The sequence below is a fragment of the Petaurus breviceps genome, unplaced genomic scaffold (assembly GCF_028583685.1).
Source record: "Petaurus breviceps papuanus isolate PSGF00001 unplaced genomic scaffold, PetGlider_PUasm1.0 551, whole genome shotgun sequence".
NCBI lineage: Eukaryota > Metazoa > Chordata > Mammalia > Diprotodontia > Petauridae > Petaurus > Petaurus breviceps.
This window is the reverse complement of record NW_027186372.1, coordinates 22,835,594-22,860,506: the sequence shown is the minus strand read 5'-3', so window position 1 is coordinate 22,860,506 and position 24,913 is coordinate 22,835,594. Positions and strand designations below refer to the sequence as shown.

Below are 24,913 nucleotides of genomic sequence, written 5' to 3'. Positions count from 1 at the left end.
TTTCTTTCTTTCTTTCTTTCTTTCTTTCTTTCTTTCTTTCTTTCTTTCTTTCTTTCTTTCTTTCTTTCTTTCTTTCTTTCTTTCTTTCTTTCTTTCTTTCTTTCTTTCTTTCTTTCTGGAGGGGTGAAGGTAGGGCCATTGCGGTTAAGTGACTTGCCCAAGGTCACATGGCTAGTAAGTGTTAAGTGTCTGGGGCCAAATTTGAACTCAGGTCCTCCTGACTCCAGGGCCGGTGCTCTATTCACTGAGCCACCTAGCCACCCCTGTTGGTCTTCTCAGTACAAAATAAGACCCTTGGACATGTGCCAAGTTTTCATGGTTGGGAACCTGAAGAAAGTGGCAAAGATATGAGTTCAGAAAATCCCTGGGACCCAGCAACTGACTGGGAGGAAGGCTGTGTCAGCACACACATGGGAAATCACTCTTACACTGCCCCTCCCCCTCCCCCGGGGGAGACCATGTCTGAAGTGTGGAATTCACTTTCAGACATCACATTTTTAAGAAGGGTAAGTGTGACCAGGATAATAATGAAGCTCAGGTTTGCTTGATGGAACTGGCAGATTTAGCCTCATAAAAGAAAAAGTTTTAGAGAAATGATAGTTGTTTTCAAATATCTGGAGGATTGCTATATGGAAGAAGGTTTACATTTACTCTGTGTTGTGCCAGAGATTAGAAAGAATAAGACAAATGTGTGGAAGCTACAGGAAGGCTAATTTTGGCTCAATGTGAAGAAAGATGAAAAAAAAAACCTATTAGAACTGTCCAACTATGAGGCCCCCTCATGAGATAATGAGATCCACTTCATTGAGAATGTTCAACAGAGACTGGTTAAGCATCTGTTAAGGGGATGGGAATTTAGACTAGATGTCTTCCAATGGTTGGAAGACACCTCAGAGATTCTACAATGGAACTCTAATTACTTATAGACTTCTGTACGGGAGAAAAACTACCAAGGATTTTTAAAAATCAGTATTAATAATTAGAATAATATAGGGCGGCTAGGTGGCTCAGTGAATAGAGCACCAGCCCTGGAGTCAGGAGGACCTGAGTTCAAATCCGTCTCAGACACTTAATACACACACACACACACACACACACACACTCAAACAAAACCTAGCCATGTGACCTTGGGCAAGTCACTTAACCCCAATTGCACTACCTTCCCCCTCCAAAAAAGCAAAAAAATAAAAAAATAATTAGAACAATAACAGCTTGCATTTGTGGAATGCTTGATTCTCATTTGATCTTTACAGTGACCCAGTTTTGGGGTTGGGCTTATTTATTTTTTGTCTGAGAGGTGTGATTTCATTGAGTAGGGAACTCCTCATAAGAAAGGTCCTTCTACCAGTGCTGATCTGCTAATCAGCAGCAATTGTTCCACAACTTAATGCTGTCAAGAGTTGCCTGTCATCTCAGAGAGGGTAAGCTTTTGTTTAGGGCCACAAAGCCAGTATGTGTCAGAGATGGGACTTGAACTCATGCCTTTTTTACCCCAACATTGGCTCTCTATTCAGTACTACAGGATGCTATTTTTTTTCTTTTTGGAGGGGAAGGGCAGGGCAATTGGGGTTAAGTGACTTGCCCAAGGTCACACAGTAAGTGTGTCAAGTGTCTGAGGTCGGATTTGAACTCAGGTCCTCCTGACTCCAGGGCCAGTGCTCTATTCACTGTGCCAACTAGCCATCCCCTACAGGATGCTATTTTAAGATTAACTAAATTTTATTTTAATTTAAAAAAATTTAAAATGTTTATATTTTAAAATTGTATGTAAAAACAATTTTTATTTTCATTTTTAAAAATTTTGAGTTCCAAATTCTTTCCCACCCTCTTTCCCCTCTTCTACTCCTTGAAAAGACAAGCAATTTGATATAGATTATACACAGTCATGCAAAACATATTTCCATGTTAGCCATGTTACAAAAGATAAAAGACACCCCCCACAAAAAAATTAAGAAAGATAAATAAAGAAAAAATATGCTCTGATCTGCACTTAGGTTCCATCAGTTTTTTCCCTGGAGATGGATAACATTTTTCATCATAAGTTAACCACATTTTGGAAATTAACCACATTTTAATTTTTTTGTTTCTTTTTTTTTTTTCACATTTTAAAGACAATGAAACCAAGTCCCAGAGAGCTCATGGTGCCATAACCCTATAACTTGCTCCAGGTCAAGGTTGGTGTACCCGAGCCAGGACTAGGACCCTCCACCGGTGTTGATAGATGCTTGCTTGTTTGGCATTGTATTATTTTTTTAAAATTATTTTTGTTCAGTTGTTTTTCAGTTGCGTTCAACACGTTCAACAGAAGGTAGACTCTTTGAGACAGGGTCTCTCATTTTTTGTCTTTGTATCTCCAGTATCTAGCAAAGTACTTAGACCATAGCAGACATTTCACAAAATGGTTGATGATTGACATTGATCCCCATCTAATTCATTAAAGCACATTAAGGTCTTGGATCTTCCAAGGCCAAGGAAGAGCAGTGGGAATTCAGCCAAACTGTAGGTTCAACAACCTCGGGGTTTAGGACAGTCTCCTTTCTCCTTGTAATTGGCCCCTTGTAAAATCCTGAGGGTGGGGTGGGGAACAGTGGGGTGATGTGGGGGCTGGGCAGAGGCTTCCTGGAGTGTTTATAAGCCTCTAGTGAGGAGTCTCTTCATCGAGTCTCCTCCCAAGGTGTGAGGTTGCCTTCTTCCTTCTCTCCACTAACTTCTCTTCATCATGAGCTTCTCCGGCAAATACGAAGTTGAGAGTGAAAAGAACTATGAAGGGTTCCTGAAAATTTTGGGTGAGTGAACTTGTCTGGTGCCTGGGGATGGAGAAATAACAATGCCCCTAGTTTGTAGGGGTGCTTGGTATTTTTCAAACCACTTTTTTTTTTGGAGGGGGGAAAGGCAAGGCAATTGGGATTAAGTGACTTGCCTAAGGTCACACAGCTAGCAAGTGTGTCAAGTGTCTGAGGCTGGATTTGAACTCAGTTCCTTCTGACTCCAGGGCTGGTGCTCTATTCACTGTGCCACCTAGCTGCCCCTCAAACCGCTTTTGCACACTTACTTTTCCTAGCCAACGTGGGATATAGGCAAGGCAGCAACTACCCATTAAATGGATAGATAGATTGAGGCAGAAAGAGAGCTTGGAGAATTTAATAGAGAGCTAACCCTAGATTCAGAAAGAATTCAACTTCAGGTCTATTTCTGAGGCATATTGTCTATGTGACCCTGGCCACTCAATCTGTTGGTAATCTTAGCCAAATTTTTAAGGCTAGAAAGTACAGATGAAATCATAGATATGGCCCAGGGGAGAAAATGGGGTGAATTAGTAGTGTAATTGGGATTACAACTATGGTGTCCTGAGTTAACTCTGGTACTCTTTCCTGGATATCACATCTTGGATCCTGTTCTGTTCCAGCTACTGAAGAGGAACTAAGAATGGGCCTAAACTTTTCCTGTTTACAGGCTCTTGGTGTCAGTAATTTTTTTTCACAATGCCCCTAGGCCAAAAGAAATACCTGCCATTTCCCTTATTAAGTAAGGTCCAAACAACTTAATAAGTATTTCTACCCTAACTACTTAATAGAGGCTTAAAAATACTTATAAAATGAAAGAAAAAAGAATATTTGAAATCCGTTCTTAAATTACCACAATTAATTACTAATAGGATGTGTGTGCCCGTGGCACTGCACAGCTTCTCAAGCCTTGGAATCATGGGGAACACTACACCCTCATTTTTTCTTCCACATTGATTTTCATGTAGTACTTACTTTTTAATCATAGTAACCACAAAAACCCATAGAGGTAGCTGGTTGCTTAGTGGATAGAACGCTGGGTCTGGATTTAGGAAAATCTGAGCTCAAATCTGGCCTCAGACACTTGTTAGCTGTGTGACCCTGAGCAAGTCACTTGACCCTGTTTGCCTCAGTTTCTTCATCTGTCAAATGAGAAGGAGAAGCTAATGGCAAACCACTCCAGTATCTTTGGCAAGAAAATCCCAAATAAGGTTATGTAGGTTCTGACATGACTGAAAAATGACTGAACAAGAAAACCAAAATCCGCCTTCGAAAAGGTTAGGTGATCATGAATGGAAATAGGGTTTGCTGAGCTTTAGCATTTAACAGGGATTTACCTGCTATTCCCTTGAGAATTTAACATATCCTGTGTCTCCTCTCAGTTTGGGAACCTTGGAACTATGGTCCTTTTTGCCCTCCAGACTTGTGACTGGGGGACACCAGTCCCACCTTCCAAGAACTTATTAAGTACAGCAGGTAAAATGCTATGGGGAAGCACACAAAGTTTCCTGTATATAGCCTGGGGAGGTCTTTGAGGCCCTGGTGGAATACTGATCTTGCTATAAGAAGGAAGACTGAGATATGAGGACAGCCTCAACATCATTCAGCCAGGTAGGGAAGAGACAGGAATGCTGATGGAGTCTCTCCCCTCTGTCCTTCCTATATACTGCCTTTCATGCTACAAGATTAGAGTTTTTGGGGGCAACTAGGTGGCACAGTGAATAGAGCACCAGCCCTGGAGTCATGAGGACCTGAGTTCAAATCCAGCCTCAGACACTTAACACTTACTAGCTGTGTGACCTTGGGCAAGTCACTTAACCCCAATTGCCCTGCTTTCCTCACTCCAAAATAAAGAAAAAAAAAGATTAGGGCTTTTGTCAGATGGGCAGCAGCCAAGGTGAGAAGGAACCTGGGCTCCATCCTTGAGTTAATTAGCTATGGGTCCCTAGGTGATTCCCTTGACCTCCCTGGGCCAAAGTTTCTGTTCTACCTCAAGGGGGAGGAAGCAGATACAAAAATCCTATGAAAAGCTAAAAGCCCTCCCCAAGTCTGAGGTGATATGATTACGGCTGTTTGTGGTGAGTCAGTGGTAGATAAATGGAGAGACTGCCAGAAGACTTTGAAATGTTTGCATGCTACTCTGGGGACTAACCAATGCTGCAGGGATTTTTACTTCAGGGAGTTAGCTAATGTCAGGGGCCTCTGCCTGGCATTGCCTCAGTCAAACTGAGATCTGTTAAAGGCCTTAGTTTAAAAAGGTCAGGGTCTCCAGAACCATCTCCAGTTGTCCTGATCTGTGTCTTGCCACTGGGCCCCGTTGGTTCCAGAGAAGAAAGTGAGGCTGGTGACTTTGCACAGTCCTGCCTCCCTTAAATCCAATTCACTCGCACATCCTGGCATCACCCCCCTCCTCAAGCACAAAGTAGGAGCTACAATATCCTTTCCAAGTCAGCACATCAACCAGCATTTATTAAGTAAGCCCTAAGCTTAGCTCCGGGCATACATAAAGGCCAAAACAGGAGCTCACACTTGGATGGGGGAGACAACACATCAACAGCAAGATGTACTGGAGTAAATTGGAGATAATCAGAGCAGGCACTTAATATTTGTTGAATTAAATCGAATCATCCACAGGAATCACAGGAGACAGCACAGTGTGGGTCACAGGACACCCAGCTCTGTCTGCTCCCGACTCACCCCCTGGGTGACTGTGGGCAATCAAACCTCTTCACTTCTCTATTGGCTTCCTCATCTATAACAGAGGAGCTGGACTGGAGCAGGAGGAGCAAACTTAACTAGAAACAGGGGCCACCTATTGATTTAGAAAAACACAAATGAATGGTATCTATGTTGTATTTTGTTAAACATTTCCCTAATTGGGGATTAAAAATTTTTTTTTTCTTTTTGGAGGGGGGAGGGCAGGGCAATTGGGGTTAAGTGACTTGCCCAAGGTCACTTGTGTTAAGTGTCTGAGGTTGGATTTGAACTCAGGTCCTCCTGACTCCAGGGCTGGTGCTCTATTCACTATGCCACCTAGCCACCCCTCCCAATTACATTTTAATCTGGTTCTGGTGCACTCAGGAGTTTTGCAGGCCCCAAGTTTGAAGAGGAGATGATCTCTATGGTCTCTGCAGGCTTTACAAGTTTATGATTCCTTGGCTGTGTCTTTCCTTTGGTTGTTGAGGGAAAAAACAGGGAAAGCCTGTTTTACAGAGAGTTTTTCTCTCACCTTAGCAGGGCAATCAATCAACAAGCATTTCTTAGGTGTTTGCTTTGTCCTGGGTGTTGTGCTAAATGTTGGGAATTTTTCATTTTGTAATCATGTCTGACTCTTCATGATCCTATTTGGGGCTTTCTTGGCAAAGATACTGGGCTAGTTTGCCATTTCCTTCTCCAGATCATTTTACAGAAGAGGAACCAAGGCAAACAGAGTTAAGTGACTTGTCTAGGGTCATCTAGTTATTAAGTGTTTGAGACCAGATTTGAACTCAGGAAGATGAGTCTTCCTGACTCCAGACCCAGGGCTCTTTCAACTTTGACAACTAGTTACCCAGTGTTGGGAATACAGAGACAAAATGGAAACTGTTCCTGCCCTCAAGGAACCTGTTTTCTCTTTGGCCAGACAGCAGGCATGCATAAACACATAGATTAAAAAAATACAAAAAACCCTCGTGTTTTGGGGTTTTTTTTTGGGGGGGAGGGAGGAAGGAAAACTGCAGCAGTTGGGATGAATCAGGAAAGGTCTCATATAGGGTGCTTGAACCAAGCTTTGAAGGAAACCAGGAATTCTAAGAATTTGCAGGTGAAGAGAGGGTGCATTCCAGGCACAGGGGACAACCTGTGCATGCTGTGGAGACAGGACAGGGAGTGTCTGGTGTGAAGAACAGCAAAAAAAAACAGTTTGGCTGACTATGGAGCGTATAGCGGGGAGTATAATCATTATCACAGTAGGAGCTAACGTTTAGATAGGGCTTGCATTGTACCAGGCACTATGCTAAGTGCTTTACAATTATTATCTTGATTCTCACAAAAATCCTGTGAGGCAGGCATTATTATTTTCACCTTCCTTTTACAAATGAGGAAACTGAAGCAAATGAGGTTAAATGACTTGCCCAGGGTCACACAGACAGTACTCATCTGAGGTCCTGACTTCAAATCTGGCCTCAGACACTTGTGATCTTGGGCAAGTCAGAGTTAGGGAAATCATAAGTGATTTATGGGGGTTAAGACTCCGATTGCCCCAAAAAAGGAATTAAATGAGGAAATTTACTGTGTTCCTAGGGAAAAGAGAAAACAATTTTTTTTTTCCAGAGAATTGATTGTAAACAGCAAATATGATTTTTTTTTTTAGGACTCTCCAGTGATACTATTGAAAAATATAGGAACTTCAAGACAACCACTGAGGTGATTCAGGATGGGAACAGCTTTACCTGGATCAATAACTACCCAGGTGGTCACACTGTGACAAACAAATTTACTATTGGCAAGGAGAGTGAAATGGAGACCATGGGAGGCAAGAAGTTCAAGGTGAGGAATGACATGGTCACCCCAGGTGCATCCTGTCTCCCACAGTGTGGGAGCTCATGTGGGGCTGGGGTCCTTTCCATTGCCAGGGACACACACATTCTTATTTTCCTAATTCTCTAAAAGGTCATCTTGCTCTGTTCCCTCCTGTCTCAGTCTCCAGGATAATTGTGAGGATAGGATTGGGGCCTGGGGCCTTAATTAAGGCAGATTCGCAAATCTTCCAAGTACCTCCAAGCCATAACATTATTGCTGACTGTGTCCCAGTTATTATTGGCTCTTATTCCCTGGGAAAGCAATATTTGGGCAGCTTGGTGGCAAGGAGTGAGGGGTGGGGAATCACTATCCCTTCTCCCCAGCCTATGTTACCTCGGTATTGCTCTAATATAGGAGTGGGGAACCTTTGGCCTCGAGGCCACATGTGGCCCTCCAGGTCCTCAAACTTGGCCCTTGGCTGAATCCAAACTTCACAGAACAAACCCCAAATTTCCCCAGCCCTGCTCTAGTACCTGAGGCAAATGCCTTCTCCCCTCACCTTAGAGCTGCTTAATGTTTCTTTGTCTCCCTGAGCTCCCCTCTGCCAGATATCACCCTAGAATTCACTATCCTAGACTTTCTTCTCCCATCCCATGCTTGCTTCGCTTTTTATGGCCCTGCCAAGAAGTTACCAGTTGCATCCCATAGTGCTCTTAGAGTTTGGCTTATATTTGGAGAAACTCAGTGATTTGGGGACTGTGTTTGCTTTTATCTCAGGCCACAGTGCAGATGGAGGGGAACAAGATTGTGGCTACCTTCCCCAACTATCAACAAACCTCAGAGATCGTAGGGGGAAAACTGGTGGAGGTAAGTCTGGGGTTCACCTCAAGAAATTCATGGTGGTCCTTGAGCTGTTGGCAGCTCACAGAGAACAATCAATATATAGGTCAGCTTTGAAAAGTTTGTATCAAAGGATATTTTTTGTTAATTGTGTCAGGTGTTATTTCTTTAGTTTTTTAAAGTTATGTTTCCTTTATTTTTTAAGTGTTCATTTTTTTTCTAGAGAATTTGTTCAGTTTATTTTTCTTTCTTTTATTTTGGCAAGACAGTTGGGGTTAAGTGACTTGCCCAAGGTCACACAGCTAGTAAATGTCAAGGGTCTAAGGTTGTATTTGACCTTGAGTCCCCCTGACTCCAGATCTGGTGCCCTATCAGTGAATTTCTTTGTCAGTGAATGAAGAGTCCCTTCTCCAGGAAAAATCTGGTACCCTTCCTGTGATATATTATCACAGGTTCTAGATCAGCAATTTTTAACCTTTTTGTGCATCATGGAACGCGTTGGCAGTCTAATGAAGCCTATGGACTCCTCAGAATAATGTTTTTAAATGCGTAAAATACACTGGATTACAAAGAAAAACAATTGTATTGAAAGTCTTATCAAAATACATATTTTTAAAAGTTAACTGACTCTAGGCTATGAAACCCCAAGTTAGAAGGGACTTCAGAGACTATCTTGTCCCTTCCTTTATTTTACAGATGAAGAAACTGAGGCCCAGGGAGTGAAAGTGAATTGCTCATGGCCACATAGGTAGCACCAGGAACAAGATTTGAATCCAGGACTTTTGACTCTAGAGCCAGTGCTCTTTCTGTCCCCTCTTTACCACTCCCCAATGCTACACTGTACTTTTTATTCTCTTTTTTAGGAATTCTCAGACAATTCTTGCCTCTCCCCCAAAGCCCTCCTTCTTATAAAAAGGGAGAGTGAATGAAATAGGAGACACTTTAAGTCTCTACTATAAAGAGGCTTTCAGTTCCATTCCACTTTAGAGTGAGTAAACATTTGTAGAATGCTTCCCGCAGATCTATATTTTTCATTACTTCCTCTTTTCTTTCGTCTTTCTCTCTGTTCCTTGGATGTTACAGCTGAAAAAAAAATTGCATCCATTCTTTGCTGTTCCATGTGAAGACATGCCTAGTACAAACAGACACTTAACTCGCTGTGGGAGCCTGGGCAAGTCACTTCACCCTGTTTGCCTCAGTTTCCAAATGAAGTCATGAAGAGTCAGATAGGGCTGAACAACAACAGTGCAAACTGACTAATTTGATATGCCTTGGGATGAGGAACTTGGCCTGTGAAGTGGTCTCAATACTCGTGCAGACAGCAGGCCATGTTGCAAGCATGTGTTTGACCCAAACTGGGTTGCCTTGAATAGGCTCCATGGTCATGGTTTCCCTGGGGCACAGGGGGTCCGGAGCTCCAGTGTAGGCTGAAGATTTGGAACCCAAAGATTAGGTTCAAACCCCACTCTTCAGTTTACCATGTTTGTGACTTCGGGCAGGTCACGTGACCTCTCTCTTGGCCTCAGTTTTCTCTAGTAGACTAGGGGACAGAAGGGAATGCCATGATTCCACCAGTTTGAGAATCAGAGTCAGGGTTAGGGAAATCATTGGACCATAGATCTTGGCACTAGAAGTGCCATCATCGTCTACTCTCTCTCCTCATTTTTTTCTTCAGTCATTTTCCAGTCATATCTGACTCTTCATGACTCCATTTGGGGTTTTCTTTGCACAGATACTGGAGTGGTTTGCCATTAATTTCCTTCTCCAGCTCATTTTACACATGAGGAAACTGAGGCAAACTGGGTGAAGTGACTTGCTCAGGGTCACATGGCCAGGAGGTGTATAAAGCCAGATTTGAATTCTTGAAGGTGAATCTTCCTGATCCTAGGCCCCACCTCCTACTCCCTGTGCCACCTAGCTGCCCTCTTCTCTTTTACACATCATACAGCTGGGTTTGGGGTCAGTCAGGTAGCAAGCACAAAAAGCTGCATTTGAACCCAGGTTCTCTGTCTCAAGCACAAGTCCTCTTTCTATTCTGTGGGAAGCAGCATGCCATGATGGGCAGAGTGGTATGCTAGGAGTCGGGAATCCTGGGTTCAAATCTCTCCTCGGATTCTAGCTGTCTGAGCCTCAAGTGAGGCTTCAGCTACATTTTCCTCAGCAATAAAACAGAGATAATAATACTTCCCTCATAGGGTTATTGTGGGGATTAAATGAGATAATATATGTAAACCACTTTAAAGGTCTATTTAAATGTCAGCTATAATTATTACCACCGTGCCTCCCCCTCAGTCTTTTCCCTAGAATCAGAACAATAAAGTGGCCGAGCTCAAAGGGCCCTTAGAGCTCACCAGCTACTCTATTCCTTCGATTTTTAAAGAAGGAGGCTGAGGCCCAGCAAGGGGAAGAGACACGCTGGCATTCAGCTTCCTGGCCCCTGGAATTTATGGGACAGGTCTTGGGATTCCAGGGGAACAGGAACCAGACTGGCCTGAGAAAATGCACTGAAAATCTCCGGATTTGGCCCTCCCAGGAAGTACCTATTTCCTGGGCCCTGGAGGTATCTAACAGCCCTTTAGGGCCTTGGGTCTCAGCGCTCAGGCATGCAGGGCTCACTCCATCTCCAAGCCTCGCTGGCCATAGGACCCTGGGGGGGGGCTCTTGGCAGACACAAGCAAGGTGATGGTAATGGCTCTTACAGAGTCTTCTCTTATTTAGTCATGGCTCTTTTTTCTTTAGAGCTTTGCATTTTAACAAGTGTTTTTTTTTCCAAATCCCTTCGAGGTGATATAAGCTCTACAATTCTCACTCCCATTGGTTTTTTTTTAACCTGGGCCTTAGATTTTCCCTCCTGTGGGGAACCTTTTCTGTCACTTGAGAGATGCCTGGGGACATTGAGAGGACAAGGGACTGGCCCAGGATGAAACAGTCAGTATTCCAGACTCTGGGGCTGAACTCTCACCAAGTGCCATGACCTCATTTAATAGAGAAGTAAACTGACGATGAGGGTAAGGGACTTGACCAAATTCCCACAGCTAATAAGGCAGCAAGAGCTAGAACTCGAACCCAAGCCCCCTGACTCCAGGCCTAGTAGTCTACTTTCTTACACCCCTCTGTTTCTCTTCCATGTCAAAAAGACCTTTTGAGGCAGATAGAGGACCTTATATTGGGGACTGGACGGGACATCTACTTTTGGTTATTCCCATTTGAAATTGAGGCCCAAAGAAGTGACTGACTAAGGGTCATGGAACTTGATATTTATCCTGCCCATAGTTTGATTTCTATGTATCTATCTGCATGTTATGTTGTGCCCCATTAGATTGTAAGTTCCTTGAGGGGAAGACCTGTCTTTTGCTACTTTTTGTATTCCCAGAGCTTGGTACTTGGCACATAGCAGGTGGTTAAGAAATGTGTATTGAATTGAATTGATAAGCAACAGAGACATGTTTCAGATCCCTGGCCTTGGGGTTTCCTGCTCTCCTCCGGACCCCCACCCCCATCCCAGGTCTTCTTGAAGAGATTAGCTTCTATTTACACTACTCCAATCTTCCCTGGCGGCCTGCAGTCTCACTCACTGGAACATGAGCTCCTTGGGGGCATGAGCCCTGTGTGTGTGTGTGTGGGGGCTCTCAAGCTCCTACACTGTCAATACTTAGCACTGTGTCTGGTACCTGCTAAATGCTTAAATGCTTGTTGACTTCACCTTTCTAACCTAACTTTGTTCTTTTTGCTTTTTTTAGATTTCCACTAGTGGGGGTGTGACCTATGAAAGAGTCAGCAAGAAGTTGGCTTAGGCAACCAAAATCCTGGGATCCTCCTTTGCAAGGATAGGGAAGAAAACTTAAATAAAGCCAGTTTTAAACACAAACATCCAGTGTTTGGGAGTGTCTTGGTCTCAAGAAATCAGGATTTTTTTTTTGCTTTTTGGAAGAGGGAAGGCAGGGCAGTTGGGGTCAAATGACTTGCCAAAGGTCATGCAGCTAGTAAGTGTGTCAAGTGTCTGAGGCCAGATTTGAACTCAGGTCCTTCCGACTCCAGGGCTGGTGCTCTATTCACTGTACCACCTACCCACCCCAAGAAATCAGGAATTTTTGATATCTAGAAACATTGTTTCTGGGGGTTGGGGTTGGACAAGAAGTTGAACTTAGGTTTCTGTGCATCACATTACAGTGTTGGGACATCTGTACTGGAACCTCAAAACTCTATAGTCTCCCAGGGAGCATTAAATGGTAGAGGGAAGGGGGAGGAAGCAGAATCAGGCAGTAGGAGGAAAGTCCTTGCATCCCCCAGTCTCATCCAGAATGGCAGGGGTACCACCATGTCTAATCCCACAATTAGCACTGGTTTTGTTTAAGGATCCCAGGTGGTTTGCATTTTAAAAAGTTCCTTTGCGGGTCCTAGCAAACAAGAATGAATTTATTAGATTAATGGGGAATAGGAGCCAGGGCAGACACACCCAACGAAGCCAAGAATGGGGCACTGCAACCACTGTGAGGGGAAGAGGGAGAAACAAGCCAGAAGGGGACGCAGGAAGTGGAGGAAACACATGCTCAGAGGATCATAGCTTTAGATCAGGAAGAGACTTTAGCCCATTTAGGGGCAAAGTAGAGCCCAGGGAGGCTAAGTATTTTGCACAAAGTCCCACATGTGGCAGAAGCAGGATTTGAACCCTGGCCCTTCGACTCTTTCTTTTGCCCCATGAAATTTTGCCAAATAGAATCCCTGTGGACTCTCTTCACCTTCAAAGGACAGTCATGAAGCATTTATTAATTTACATGACTGTGTGTCAGGGATTACACTAAGTGCCAGGGCTACAAATACAAGCAAAAAGAGAGTCCCTGACTTCAGAGAGCTTACATCCTAATGAGGGAAGACCACATATAGAAGGGGATGCGGGGGATAGAGTGCCTGGTCTGGAGTGAAGAGGCCCCAAGTTCAAATCCAGCCTCAGACATTTACTAGCTAGGTGACCCTGGGCAAGTCACTTAACCCCTTTGCCTCAGTTTCCTCATCTGTAAAAGTGAGCTGGAGAAGGACATGGCAAACCACTCCAGTATCTTTGCCTAGAAAGCCCCAGATGGGGTCACTGATCATCTAAACAACATATAAAGGGACACTGAAAGGCTAAGGAGTGGGGTGAGGAAGAGAGACAAGGAAGGACATGGTGGCTAAGTTCTGGTCCTGAGGGAAGGTTGGTCTGGACCCTTCCTCCAAATAGAGATTTCTACAAGATTTAACCCATGGGAGAATTGCCTGCAGGCTCCAGGAATGCTTTCCTGTCTCTCTCTGAGACTGCATGCTAGGCTGGATGGGTCATAAGAAACTGACTCAGGAAACCTAGTTTTACATCCTGGATCTATCCATTACTCTGGGACTATGGCCAAAGTACCTCACCTCTCTATCCCTCAATTTTCTCATCGGTAAAATGTGGTAATAATAATATTTCCTTACATGTCTGCCCGGGAGGCAGCATGGTATGGAGAGAAGGAGTTAAAATGGTGTTAAAATGTTCAAGTGCTGGGTGACCAAGGAAAAGAGTGCCCCAGTTTTGTTTTTAGTCGTTTTTTCAGTTGTATCTGACTCTTTGTGACCCCATTTGGGGGCTTTCTTGGCAAAGAGTGGTTTGCCATTTCCTTCTCCAGTTCATTCCACAGATGAGGAAACTGAGGTAAACAGGATTATACACAGCTAAGAGTCTAAGGTCAGATTTGAATTCAGGAAGTAGAGTCTTCCAGACTCCAGGCTACCTAGTTGCCTGTGAGTGCCCTGGACAGCTCCCTAATTTCTAGTATTACATGTTAAATCATTTGGTCCTCACCACAACTCTGTGAGGTGGGTGCTATTATTATCTCTATTTTAGATGAGGAAACTGAGGCAGACAGGTTAAATGCCTTGCCCAGGGTCGTACAATTTGTGTCTGAGGCAAAATTTGGGCTACTTCTACCACCTCTCTGCTTTAGATGGTAAATCATAGATGAGTTACCTTCTGTCTCTAAAGAGGGAATTTCCAGTTCTGGTGCACAGATATGATAATGTGACCATGCTTTATGTACTTTGTAAATACAAGGGATGATGATGTTCTTGTGTGTTCAGCCTTGACTCCAGACAGATTTCTAATGTCCTTTGCTACCTGGCCATTAGTCCCCTACCCCTCATCTTGATGACTGCCACAATTCTAGCTCATTTCCCCAAGAATGGTCCTTCCCACCACCTCTCAAGTTCATCCTTCTACCAAGACTTATTGCTAATTAAGTGAACTAGGTAGGCATTAAATTAAACCAGCAGCATTGTTCTTCCCCCTCCAGATTGAATAATTACTTATAATGAGCTTGGATAATAAGTCTCTAAATAACAGAGAGTTAGCTGTAATTAGGCTGAAAAACTCAAATTCATTTCTTTGGAACAAGGGCAAATACAAATTGCAGGGTGGAAATTTATCAGCCTTCTCTCTCCACCCAACTTCTGTCCCCACCCCTCATTCCCAATCCTACCCATCTTTAGTAGGGCTGGGAGGCTTCATCAGTCTCCCACAATGTACAAGGCTCAGAAAATCCTTTTGTGAGTGTAATGGTAATGGTCATTTGAAGATCTTCCCAATGCCTTAATAAGCCTAAAGGAATCTGAAGACCTCCCCTGCTTTGAAAATATACTGTCCCTTAATAGGCTGAATGTAGTCACACAGAGCCTGTGGTGGGAGGAGTTTGCTGAAGGGTGGAACAGAGCCTACAGGAAGCTGGGAGTTAGAGCCAGCTAGAGGGTTGGGAGGAGAGTACATTTCAGAGGGAGACAGGCTTGTCAAAAAAAAGTTGGTGTTTGCCACCTGCTATGACAGCTAGGCTTGTATTGGTTTGTGGGAAGGCTATGTTGCTATGGATTCAGTTTCCTGGTGTTGGGATTTGGGTGTCTGGTATCTGAATAAATGTTTTGCTTCTGTCTTCTATATGGACAGTCTATTATATTTTGCGATTGAGTACCATGCAGGTATATTTATAGCGACCATGGGCACTGTGAGTATTGCATTGGCTCTACAGTGAGGAACTCAGGTGATCATAGGCAAGTTATTTTATCTGACACTTGTTTCATCAACTGCAAAACAGCTGCCTATTTTGAAAGCTTATTGCACGAATGAAATACAAGATGTAATAAAAAGGGGATCTACCTTATTTAATTACATCACTCCCAAGCTCAAGACCCTCTTCTGGCTCCCTATTGCCCATTATAGCAAATTTAAAGTCCATTAACTATCACATTCTTCAACTGCATCCTCCATGGGATCTCCCACCATCCTTTCTCCAGTCAAACTGATCTTGGGTACTGATACTCTCTTCTTGACCACCAGGTGGGGCTCCATTCCCTAGTCCAGACACCTTTGAAAACAACCCTTTGCAGGGAAGACATTTGTTTTTGTGTTATCAAGTGGGAGATTTTGCTTGGGGATGTATGTAAGTTAGTGTACGTAACTATCCCAGTTCAGTCTGTGCTGGTGACCCTTACCATCCATTTAGAGGACAGGCACCTTTAAACCTGTTACAGCCTCTCCTGGGTTCTCTTTTCTCATCTTATAATAAGGGGCTCCGCCAAGTCCTAACTAATCTCTTTAGTCCTCCAGCACCATGACGCAGTGTTCGAGGTACCTCAGGGGGGAATGGCTTTGAGGTGAGGGATAGTGAGGACACATCCATATCCTTCTGCATCATCCTCCTTCACTATACTTGAGAAATATTGTGATACAGAAACACAAACTAAAGGGAAAAAAGGGGACATGGGGGAACTTGGAAAATTTTTTTTTATTACGTTTTGTAAGTACAAAAATTAGTTGGTCAGAAAGTCTGCCTATCAACAGAAAAATAAATTAAGGCATTAAAACAAATAAAACTGGCTGTTATGTAGTTTGCATAGTACTTCACATATATTACTTCGCTTGAACCCACAATGGATAGACATTGTTGGCAACTGTGCAGATGAAGAAAACTGAGGCTGAAGTTAAGGGGTCACACAGTTGAGTAGCAGGATTTGAACCCAGGATTTCTTGACTGATACTGAGTTCAATATTCTGTCCACAATTCTACTCTGCTTCCAAAGTTCCCCATTAATGCTATGTACAAACTGTAGGTTCAACAACTAAGATTGTTTTAATGAATACCTTAACCAGTGCTTATAATTAAGTGGGTGGTGATATGCAAACCTGATGCTGTCGAAATGGGTTTAAGTGTGTGGGAAAGCTTCTTTTGCTAAATTATTATTCTCCCTGGAAATCCCATTAACATTAGTGATTAGATTGGCAGAGTCCATTGCATTTTCCTTTCTTGGGCTCTCAGAAGCCTCCTCAGGAGAATTGTAAGTCACCAAATAAATTTATTCTTACGGAGGGACTAAGGACCGACCTGCGCCAAGGGTTGATTCTTCATCCTGCTGGAGTTTGGGCGAACATGGACTCCCAGGCGACCCTGCTAGGAAGTTTGCACAAGGCTGCTTTCCTGAGGGAGAAAGCAAGAGGGGAATTATGGGATTTGGACCAGGAAAGAACTCATCTAATCCAGTCTCCTTACTAAAGAGATGTGAAAACCAAGGATCAGAAAGGTGAATGGCCTTGCAACGGCCATTCATTTTTTTTTAAAGACATTTCCCCTACTCTGGCTAGCCCAGCATACTTTCCTCAGCCATGTGGGTGTCTGGCTGTCTTGCATGTTGCACAAGCTGAGGTGTTGCCTCCTTAGGAGAGTAGACCCAGCCCTCAGGACGCACTTGAACTCAGCATGATGGAGGGATGGGGGTGGGGTGGAAAAGGGCACAGAACTACTTGTATGACTTTGGACCTCGATTTTCCTCTTAGAGCTAATTTCCGCATCTGTAAAATCAGATCATTGTACTAGATCCCCAACTGGACTAGACGGGTTCACTTTAGGTCCTGACCAGAACCAACATTCTATGCTACAGTGATTCTAAGCCCCAGCAGACTGAAGAGCTTACCTGGTTGATAAGTCTCAGCTGGGCCCTGAATGTGACACAGCATTATGGAAATGGACTCATAAAAGTAAAGAATTGGCCTGCCTCCTCCCTTCTGGATTTACTGAATAGAAATGGATTTCCTAGGAGCACACTTACCAGCAGTCAGATAAATAGCTTCCTGGGCACTGCCACATTGCTAATGTGATTTAGGGCTCCATCTGTAAAGCAGCCCCCCTGACAAACTCCCCCCAATGCCCTGTGCAGCAAACTGGCTTTCTCATCTCTGGTCTCAGGACCTGTTTCCCCTGAGGTCTCTCTGCCCGAGTCAGTCAAGAATCAGCTTCCCAACAGCCAATTACATGGGCTGTCCATCCTTCCCTGCTCCCTAGAATGGGCGGTGAAGTGGAGCTTCAGGGAATTCTTGGGAATGGAAAAGATCTGGCATCCTCTCAATCTGAGAGTTGAGCACAGCTGCCCACAAACTGAACAGAGCCATTGGGGAGGACTGGCTGGCCATGATCACTCACCATCCTGGCTGGCATGAACTATTCATGAAGAGAAAAAGGCAGGAAAGCTGGGGTCCTCCATGGCTGGGTCTAATTGCCCTCAGCACACCTGGCATGACCCAAAGACAGCTGTACAGGACCCCATTCATTTGGAACCGGTCAATGCAAGCTTTGTGATCACTAGACCATTTAAGTGATCTAGGAAAACAAGGTCTGCTAAGCCAGTTAGCATCATAAACAAAGACTGGGGGTGAGTGTGTCACTTGGAGAAAATAAATTCACCATATCACTTAAAATTTTTTAGCACCCAGTTCTCCTTTCAAAGATGTGCTAATTACAAATGCTGTGTGCTTATTCACATCTTCAGTCTCAGCTCAAATGACAATTTCTCCAGGGAGCCTTCTAGGATCCTCTGGGCTTAACAACCCCCTCTTTCTAAGTTCTCAGAGCACGTTGTAGCTTTTACACATTTTTCTGTTATTTCTCACACTTCCCAATAAGCTCTTTGGGGCAAGGACCATACTGCATTCACATTCATACTCTCACCTTTACAGGGCATGGCACTAACCGAACAGTAGTAGTGGGGGGGAGACCCAGAAAATTAAACTTAGAAGCCAGGAAGACCTAATTTCAGATCTCACTTCAGACACTTACTATGTGTGTGACCCTGGGAAAGTCACGCTTTCTTTTTTCACACACGTTTTTTCATAACTTCTCTGGGCTTTAGTGCCTCATCTGTAAAATGAGGGAGTTAGACTGGCCTTCTAAGGTCCCTGTTCCTTCCAGCTCTAATTTCATAATCCTGTGAAAGCTTGTTGAATGAAGTAAATACAGAATTTCTCCCTTCATATTTCCCCTGGTAAGCTCCTAGAGTAGAGAGCAGCTAAAATAAGGGATGAAAACAACCCAAAGGCCTTTGCTTCAAATACTACCAAAATTTAGTTTTAGACTGATGATTTGGGGTCAGATCTGTGGGAGGGTTCTGCCTCTTAGATGAGTAAGAAGGCCAAGAAAAGACTGCACAGAGACCAGAGCAGACAATCAGGTTAGCTGTTTATTGGGGGAGCTTTCCTCCAGGGGTCAGTGGGGGAGGGGGAGGAAGAGTTTCATCAAATGGAAGAGAAGGTGGGACTGGCATCTGCTGTCAGCCCTCACCCCCACACCTGTTGCCCTGAGAGGAGGTCCAGTAAAATAGTGTAGAGACCAGGCAAAGCTCACAAACTATAAAAACAGGTCAGAAAAAACCAACACCAAATTTCACAATGCTAAATGCTAAGATGTATCACTCTAAGGCTTTATTTTGCTTGCAATTTAGGTTTTCATCGGCTCCACCCATCTTTAACCTATCTTTCAATAAAAATTTCACCTTTTGCAGGCAAGGAAAGTTAAGATCTTCAGAATAGATTGAGACCAACTTGGTGACCCACTAAGGTGGCGGTTGGGTGGGTGGGTTCTTGCTGTTGTGGTCTTAAAGAATCTGGAAAAAAAGTCACAGATTTCTCCTAAAAGTTACTTTAGGAAAGGACCATAATATGTTGCTGGGGGGGGGACAACATCTGACATCTCATTCTCTCCTTTCCCCACCTTTCTCTCACCCCCCCCCGAAACCTCCCAAGAACACAATGAGCATGGGCCACACAAGTCAGAGTAAAAAACATATTATTGCACATTGTTTATATTGTCATCCCGAGAGCTCTCTCGATGTACACCAGCCCTCTCCAATACTGCCTTTCAATCTGACCAATCTGACATTAAATGCCCTTACAGAGTTCATCCCCCCATATAAATACGCCTCTGCATTTTCACAAACGCTCCACCTTTAGCCTTCGTTGATACAAACAAAAACCTAGGCTAGGTTCTTATCCCACAGAGGCAGGGCAAAAAGCAAAAGAACCCTAAATGCCTACTCTTCAAAGATCTTATCTAGGGGCTGGTTATAGGGGGAAACTCCACTATTGAACACAGCTTCAAACAAGTCTAGGGGCCATCTGGAACTATTAAAGGCTTAGAAAATGACCTCTGCTAATCATTCTTCTTCCTTCGACAAAAAGAAAGTCTAGCTATCAGTTTTTAGTAAGCAGGTCATAAGATAGTCCAACGTAGAACACTTTAGCATTATGGGCAGTGCATTACTCACAGACAAAACATTTTTTTTTCCTAAGGAACCTTCAAGTAACATTAAATCCCTGATATGATTTGTAAACAAGACATCTTATTGAGCGAAAAAGCTAAGTCACTTCAGGAGGCAGCAGCATCTTAAAATACCTACAAGGCAGAGCGACATTTGAGGTTTAAAAAAAAAGTTAAAAAAGGGACCCATCCACCCAATCCCAGAAGATGTGTTTCTCTATTAAAACAACAACAAAACAGTGACAAATCTAAACAATCAAAACAAAAACAAACATACATTTGACTTCTAAGCCAAGGAAAAACTGCACCAACACTCTTGGCATTTCCCAGAAGAACCAAAAAACTTCTCAGTGTCATTTTACAGTGGTATAGCTGCCATTAATAAGAAATAAAGTCTTTTTTAACAATAAAAACAGGAAACATTCTTTGACTAGTAGTCTATCCAGGGTTAGGCAGTCTGGCCACCAGCCAAGTCGTTCGGATTCCCCGGAATCCCTGCATTGGAAGACAGATGCAAAGCCATCTCTAGACAACCAGATTTTCAGAGGGAAGTGTTCTTGGTGAGGTATGTTATTGCATTTTTCCGCTTCTCACAGTTTTAAAAAGGGCAAGTCCCCATAAGTCAGTGCTTCAACAAGGCCCTGGGGAGAAGAGGCCCTAAAAATAACCAAGCTCTGCAGCTGACATCCCAGCATGTCTCCCACGGCAGCTGACTGCCCATGTAACCATGAGATCCCTCTCGTTCGTTCATTCCCTTTTCCACTCAGGCCCTGACTGCTTAAACACACAGTCTTAGGGAGGCTTTGCTTATCTGTCAAAACATCCAGCTGGGAATGAATGATGTCCACTGAAGTAGCTACTCCCATAGGCCATGGAGATGCAGTGTCTGGGTTCTGCCCCAATCTGCCTGGGGAGGGGTCCTGGGATGGTGACAGCCTGAACTGCTGAAGGCTGAAGGGCAGAGTAAGGGTGGTACAGAGAGGGGCCGGTGCTCCCAGAGAGTAAACTCCCAGACTGGTGGGGCTGGAGCGTGTCACGATAGGCCGAGCACAAGTCTTGCACGGGGGCCTGGATATGGGACAGAGTGGCTGGTGGCTGGGGGAGCGGGTGGTGAAAGGCCGGCTGTTGGAACAGCACCTGGGTGGGGGCCTGATGCGTGCTTGGCACCAACACCTGGGGCTGCAGGGTCAGTGGCTGGTTTTTCACTTTGTTAGCATCCTTGAAGTCATTGTCAAAAGCCCTGGAGGGGAAGAACCAAATGAGAGTTAAGTGAAAGCTGGGTGATAAAAGTAACCACTAAGTATTTTAAAACTGATTATATGCCCTGTAATAACAGCAATTTACATTTATACATTTTTACATTATAAGGCACCTTCCTCATGACAATTCTATGAGGCAAGAAGTGCAATAATTATTTCCATTTTACAGAGGAGGAAAATGAGGCTTAGGTTTTAAAAAAAACAAAAAAGGGCAGAGCTTAAAAAAAAAAGTTCCTCAACTAGTCAAGTTCATAGAACCACGCCTTCAGGCTCCTAAGTTTAGTGTGTTACTCTGGTGTGATGCCTCTCAAGATGAGAGCTGGCCCTTTGAATATGCCTGAAAAGAGTGGCTCTCATCCCCACAGTGTTACCGGCCTTGTCTAACTGGTCAAGTGCAGGGGACATTGCTCAGTCATATGTGCTGGGTGTCCATGCATGCCGACTCATTCTAGCACTCTCTCTCAAGCTCACCACGGTCCTAAGGTTCCAGTCCACTTTCAAGGCTAATGGACTGGGAGACTTCTTTCTGAGGGTTTGGCTGTCTCAAGCCTTTTAAGTAGCCCCACTGATTTTTCTGACCACTTGACAATCAATCACTCACCCACTTAGCCATCGAGCATCCCAAGGTCCTTTGAAATAGCATCAAAGACTCAAACATTAACCAGCCTGTACATTCAAGCTTGCCTAAGATGTTGCATTGACATTTCCATACTAAGTATTTTGCAGAGATTTGTTTTTTGTTATTTTGCATATTTTATTTACACACACACACAAATTGTCCTTGCTTCAAAACATAGATTCAAAACTCTAAGATTCCTACACAGCAGGATCTGCGGTGTCATTCTAATGGTAAGAAGCTACCTCGTATGCTGAACTAGACACACAAAGTCACAGACCCCCTAGACCTTGCCTTGTAATCTTTTTTTTTTTAATTATTTATTTTTAGTTTTCAACAGTCACTTCCAGAAGCTTTAAATTTTCTTCCCCTCCCTCCCCAAGATGGCTTGCAATCTCTTATGGGCTCTACACATACATTCCTATTAAACACATTTTCACATTAGTCATGTTGCACAGAAGAATTATAGTGAATGGGGAAAAAACATGAAAAAGAAAAAAAACGAAACAAAAGAGAAAATGGTCTGCTTCACTCTGCATTCCAACTCCATAGTTCTTTCCCTGGATGTGACTGGCATTTTCCATCATGTGTCCTTTGTAATTGTTTTAAGTCCTTGCATAGCTGAGAAGGGCTAAGTCTATTGCCTTGGAATCTTGACACATGCCTTAAGGCATCAAGGGATATGGGGTAAGACTTACAATAGCATGACTTTAACGCATGCACTGATCTGCTCCATAGAATAGTGTGATATTCTTTCCAGGTCTCTGGTCCAGGTGGGAGAGAGTTGCAGGCAAATCCTAGAGGCCCCAATACAAGCTGCAGCTACCATAGATGGTGGGAAGCTGTGAAAAATATGATCTGAAAGAGAAGGTTAAGATTTAGAGAATGATGAAAAATGCCACCATGACAGTTCCAGTCTCCCTCTGTGTCAATCCCAGTCTTCCCTCTTGTGGGGGCAGGTGCGCTATGGTGCGTGCTACCTGCCAGAAGCCCCAGTTTGTGGCTCCAGGTGGAGCTCCACCCTTCTTGTCCCAGCTCCTCATCAGTCTGGCAATTTCATGAGGCTGGAATAAGCCAGAAAACTGTCTCAACCTAGTCATAGAAATCAACCGTGATGTACTGAAAGCCTCAGAACTGCTTTCTTTCCATGCCTTTTTCTTCTTTTGGCTCTGGACAATGGTCTAGGGCAATGGTGGAGCAGTCCTGAACCCAAGTTTGGATTGACCTAGAGGGTCACATGTGGAACCTAGAGGCCTAATTGCAGTTTCCCCACCCCTGCTGTAGGGCTTTGATTGTTCTCTGAACCCCCTTTGCCCAGATATTTGATTAGAAACAAGCATCATTCCTGAACAAAGGACTCTGTATCCTCTGAACAATTTTAAGCTCCATCAGGCAGGGGGAGGATGGAGTTTCAAGCTCTTCCTTTGGTTCGAGAAAGGACTGCTCTCAGGTAAGGTAAGGCTGGTCTTGGCCTTCTGGCTAGTAACTGAACTGTTTCCCCTCGTCTTAGATTTGTGGAGTGATAGAACTCTAATATCTAATGTTTGGTTCCTAAAAACTGGTATCTGAGAAATTGCCTTCTGTGATTTAGTGGGCAGTACCCTTGAGTGATTTAAAAAAATTCCAGGACTGTTCTGCTTATCAGATGTTTGAGGTGCTGCTACCTATTTGAACTGATGTTAGAAAAAAATTATGAAGATATCCTTACTAATTGACGCAGAGATCCCACTGCCAAGTGTGAACCTCAAGGAGGTTCAAGACATAATGAAAGGTCCTACGTGTACCAAAATATTCACAGAAGAACATTTTTTCTTAGCAAAGAAGTGGGAACAAAGGGGTGGCCAGGTGGCTAAGCGAGTAAGAGCACCGGACCCAGAGTCGGGATGACCTGGGTTCAAATTCGGGCTCAGATACTTAGCACCACACCCAGAAATAACTGGCCGTGTAACCTTGAGCAAGTTACTTAACCCTGATTGCTTAAAAAAAAAAAAAAAGAAGTGGGAACAAAGCAGACAACCTTCTCTTGGGGGAGAGCTAAACAAACTGCGGTAGATAAACATAATGTACTCTTACTGTGATGTGAGAAATGATGAATATGAAGAATTCAGAGAAACATGGGAAGTCTTACATGAATCGATGAAGAATCAAGTTAGCAAAACCAGGAAAACAATATACCCAATGATCCCAACAAAACAAATGGAAAAAACAAAAACTGAATGCTATGTGATTATGATGACCAAGTTTGGCCTTGAAGAAGGTGAGAAAATGTACGCCTCTCCTCTTCTCTGTAGAGGCAGAAGGCGTAGAGGTGGAGAACACGGCACATATTGTCACACTTTTTTGATGTGATTGAACTGATTTTTCTCTCACTTTTTCATTTTCTGTTATAAAGGAAAGGTCATGGAGAGTGCTGTACTTGAAAATGAAGGTGATAGAGGAAGACCTATATGAACAGATGCAAAGTGAAGTGAGCAGAACCTGAACATTGCACAAAGTAACAGCAACATCATAAAGGTGGTCAAGACAATGACCACAAATCCAAAGGACTCGGTGAAAAATGCTTATCTACGTCCAGAGAGAGAACTGATGAACAAAAACTCACATTTTTATAAAGATGCTGCTGTCTCCTGAAATGATTTCACTAATTCTGTCATTCTCTTATTTCATCAGAAGCTTAGGATTTAGATTTATTCCAACTTTCTCATTTTACAGATGAGGAAACCAAAACCCAGAAGTGAAGTGAGTTTTGCCCCAAGTCAGCTGGGATCACAGAGTCAGAGCTGGAGGAGGCGGAGGCTTTAGAGGACATCCAACCTCTTTCATTTGGGGTCCAAAGAGCCACAGTAGTGCAGAAATCTGGGACTCCCTACTTACATGTTGACTCTTTAGGATTCCTCATTTTGCCCTAAACTGATCACTGGCTACCATCTCCTAGGACCTTAATCCACCTCTACCCTGGGATGGGAGCCTTGTGCCACCCCCTGGCATTCTCCCGGCCCTAGGGGGGCCATTGTCTCCTTACCTTGTAAGGAGACTTCCAGAAAGTAGTGGGCGTATTTCTCTAAGAAACCTTTGGTTTTTGAGAAAGAGAAGATAGGCCAGTTATTGCAGAGGTCCTTCTCACTGAGAGAGAACAAGAGGTAGTAATCCACGTAGTGGGCGGGGGTCGGCACGCAGAGGTTCCATCCAAAGGCCTCCAGGAGCAGCAGCTCCGTCTGCAGAAGCTCCTTCTTACTCAGTACAAGTTGGTGGCTGCACAAGAGGCCCAAGCTGTTCATCTGTTCCAGTTTTGGCACTCGATCCTCCTTCTCTTCAAATTTGCCTGGGGGA

The 24,913-nt window shown here is 43.8% G+C and overlaps 2 protein-coding genes across 5 annotated transcripts in view; one reads left to right on the top strand and one right to left on the bottom strand.

The window, feature by feature from the left end:
• FABP6 (fatty acid binding protein 6) overlaps nucleotides 1–11,991 on the top strand; it is a 56,120-nt gene extending 44,129 nt beyond the window's left edge. Inside the window, exons 2-5 of one of the 3 annotated variants that reach the window (XM_069102280.1) lie at nucleotides 2,725–2,786; nucleotides 7,135–7,310; nucleotides 8,061–8,150; nucleotides 11,864–11,991. In XM_069102280.1, coding sequence (XP_068958381.1) covers nucleotides 2,725–2,786; nucleotides 7,135–7,310; nucleotides 8,061–8,150; nucleotides 11,864–11,917 — 382 coding nt within the window. In that variant the 3' untranslated portion in view covers nucleotides 11,918–11,991. Of the gene's footprint in view, nucleotides 1–2,719; nucleotides 2,787–7,134; nucleotides 7,311–8,060; nucleotides 8,151–11,863 lie in introns of those variants that run through there. The other 2 variants (XM_069102281.1, XM_069102282.1) reach the window with 2 other exon arrangements.
• A 6,623-nt stretch (nucleotides 11,992–18,614) lies between these two features.
• CCNJL (cyclin J like) overlaps nucleotides 18,615–24,913 on the bottom strand; it is a 52,107-nt gene continuing 45,808 nt past the window's right edge. For both annotated transcript variants that reach the window (XM_069102438.1, XM_069102440.1), the window contains exons 4-6: nucleotides 24,606–24,905; nucleotides 22,282–22,441; nucleotides 18,615–20,948 (exon numbers count right to left, since the gene is read on the bottom strand). In XM_069102438.1, coding sequence (XP_068958539.1) covers nucleotides 20,516–20,948; nucleotides 22,282–22,441; nucleotides 24,606–24,905 — 893 coding nt within the window. In that variant the 3' untranslated portion in view covers nucleotides 18,615–20,515. The remainder of the gene's footprint in view (nucleotides 20,949–22,281; nucleotides 22,442–24,605; nucleotides 24,906–24,913) is intronic.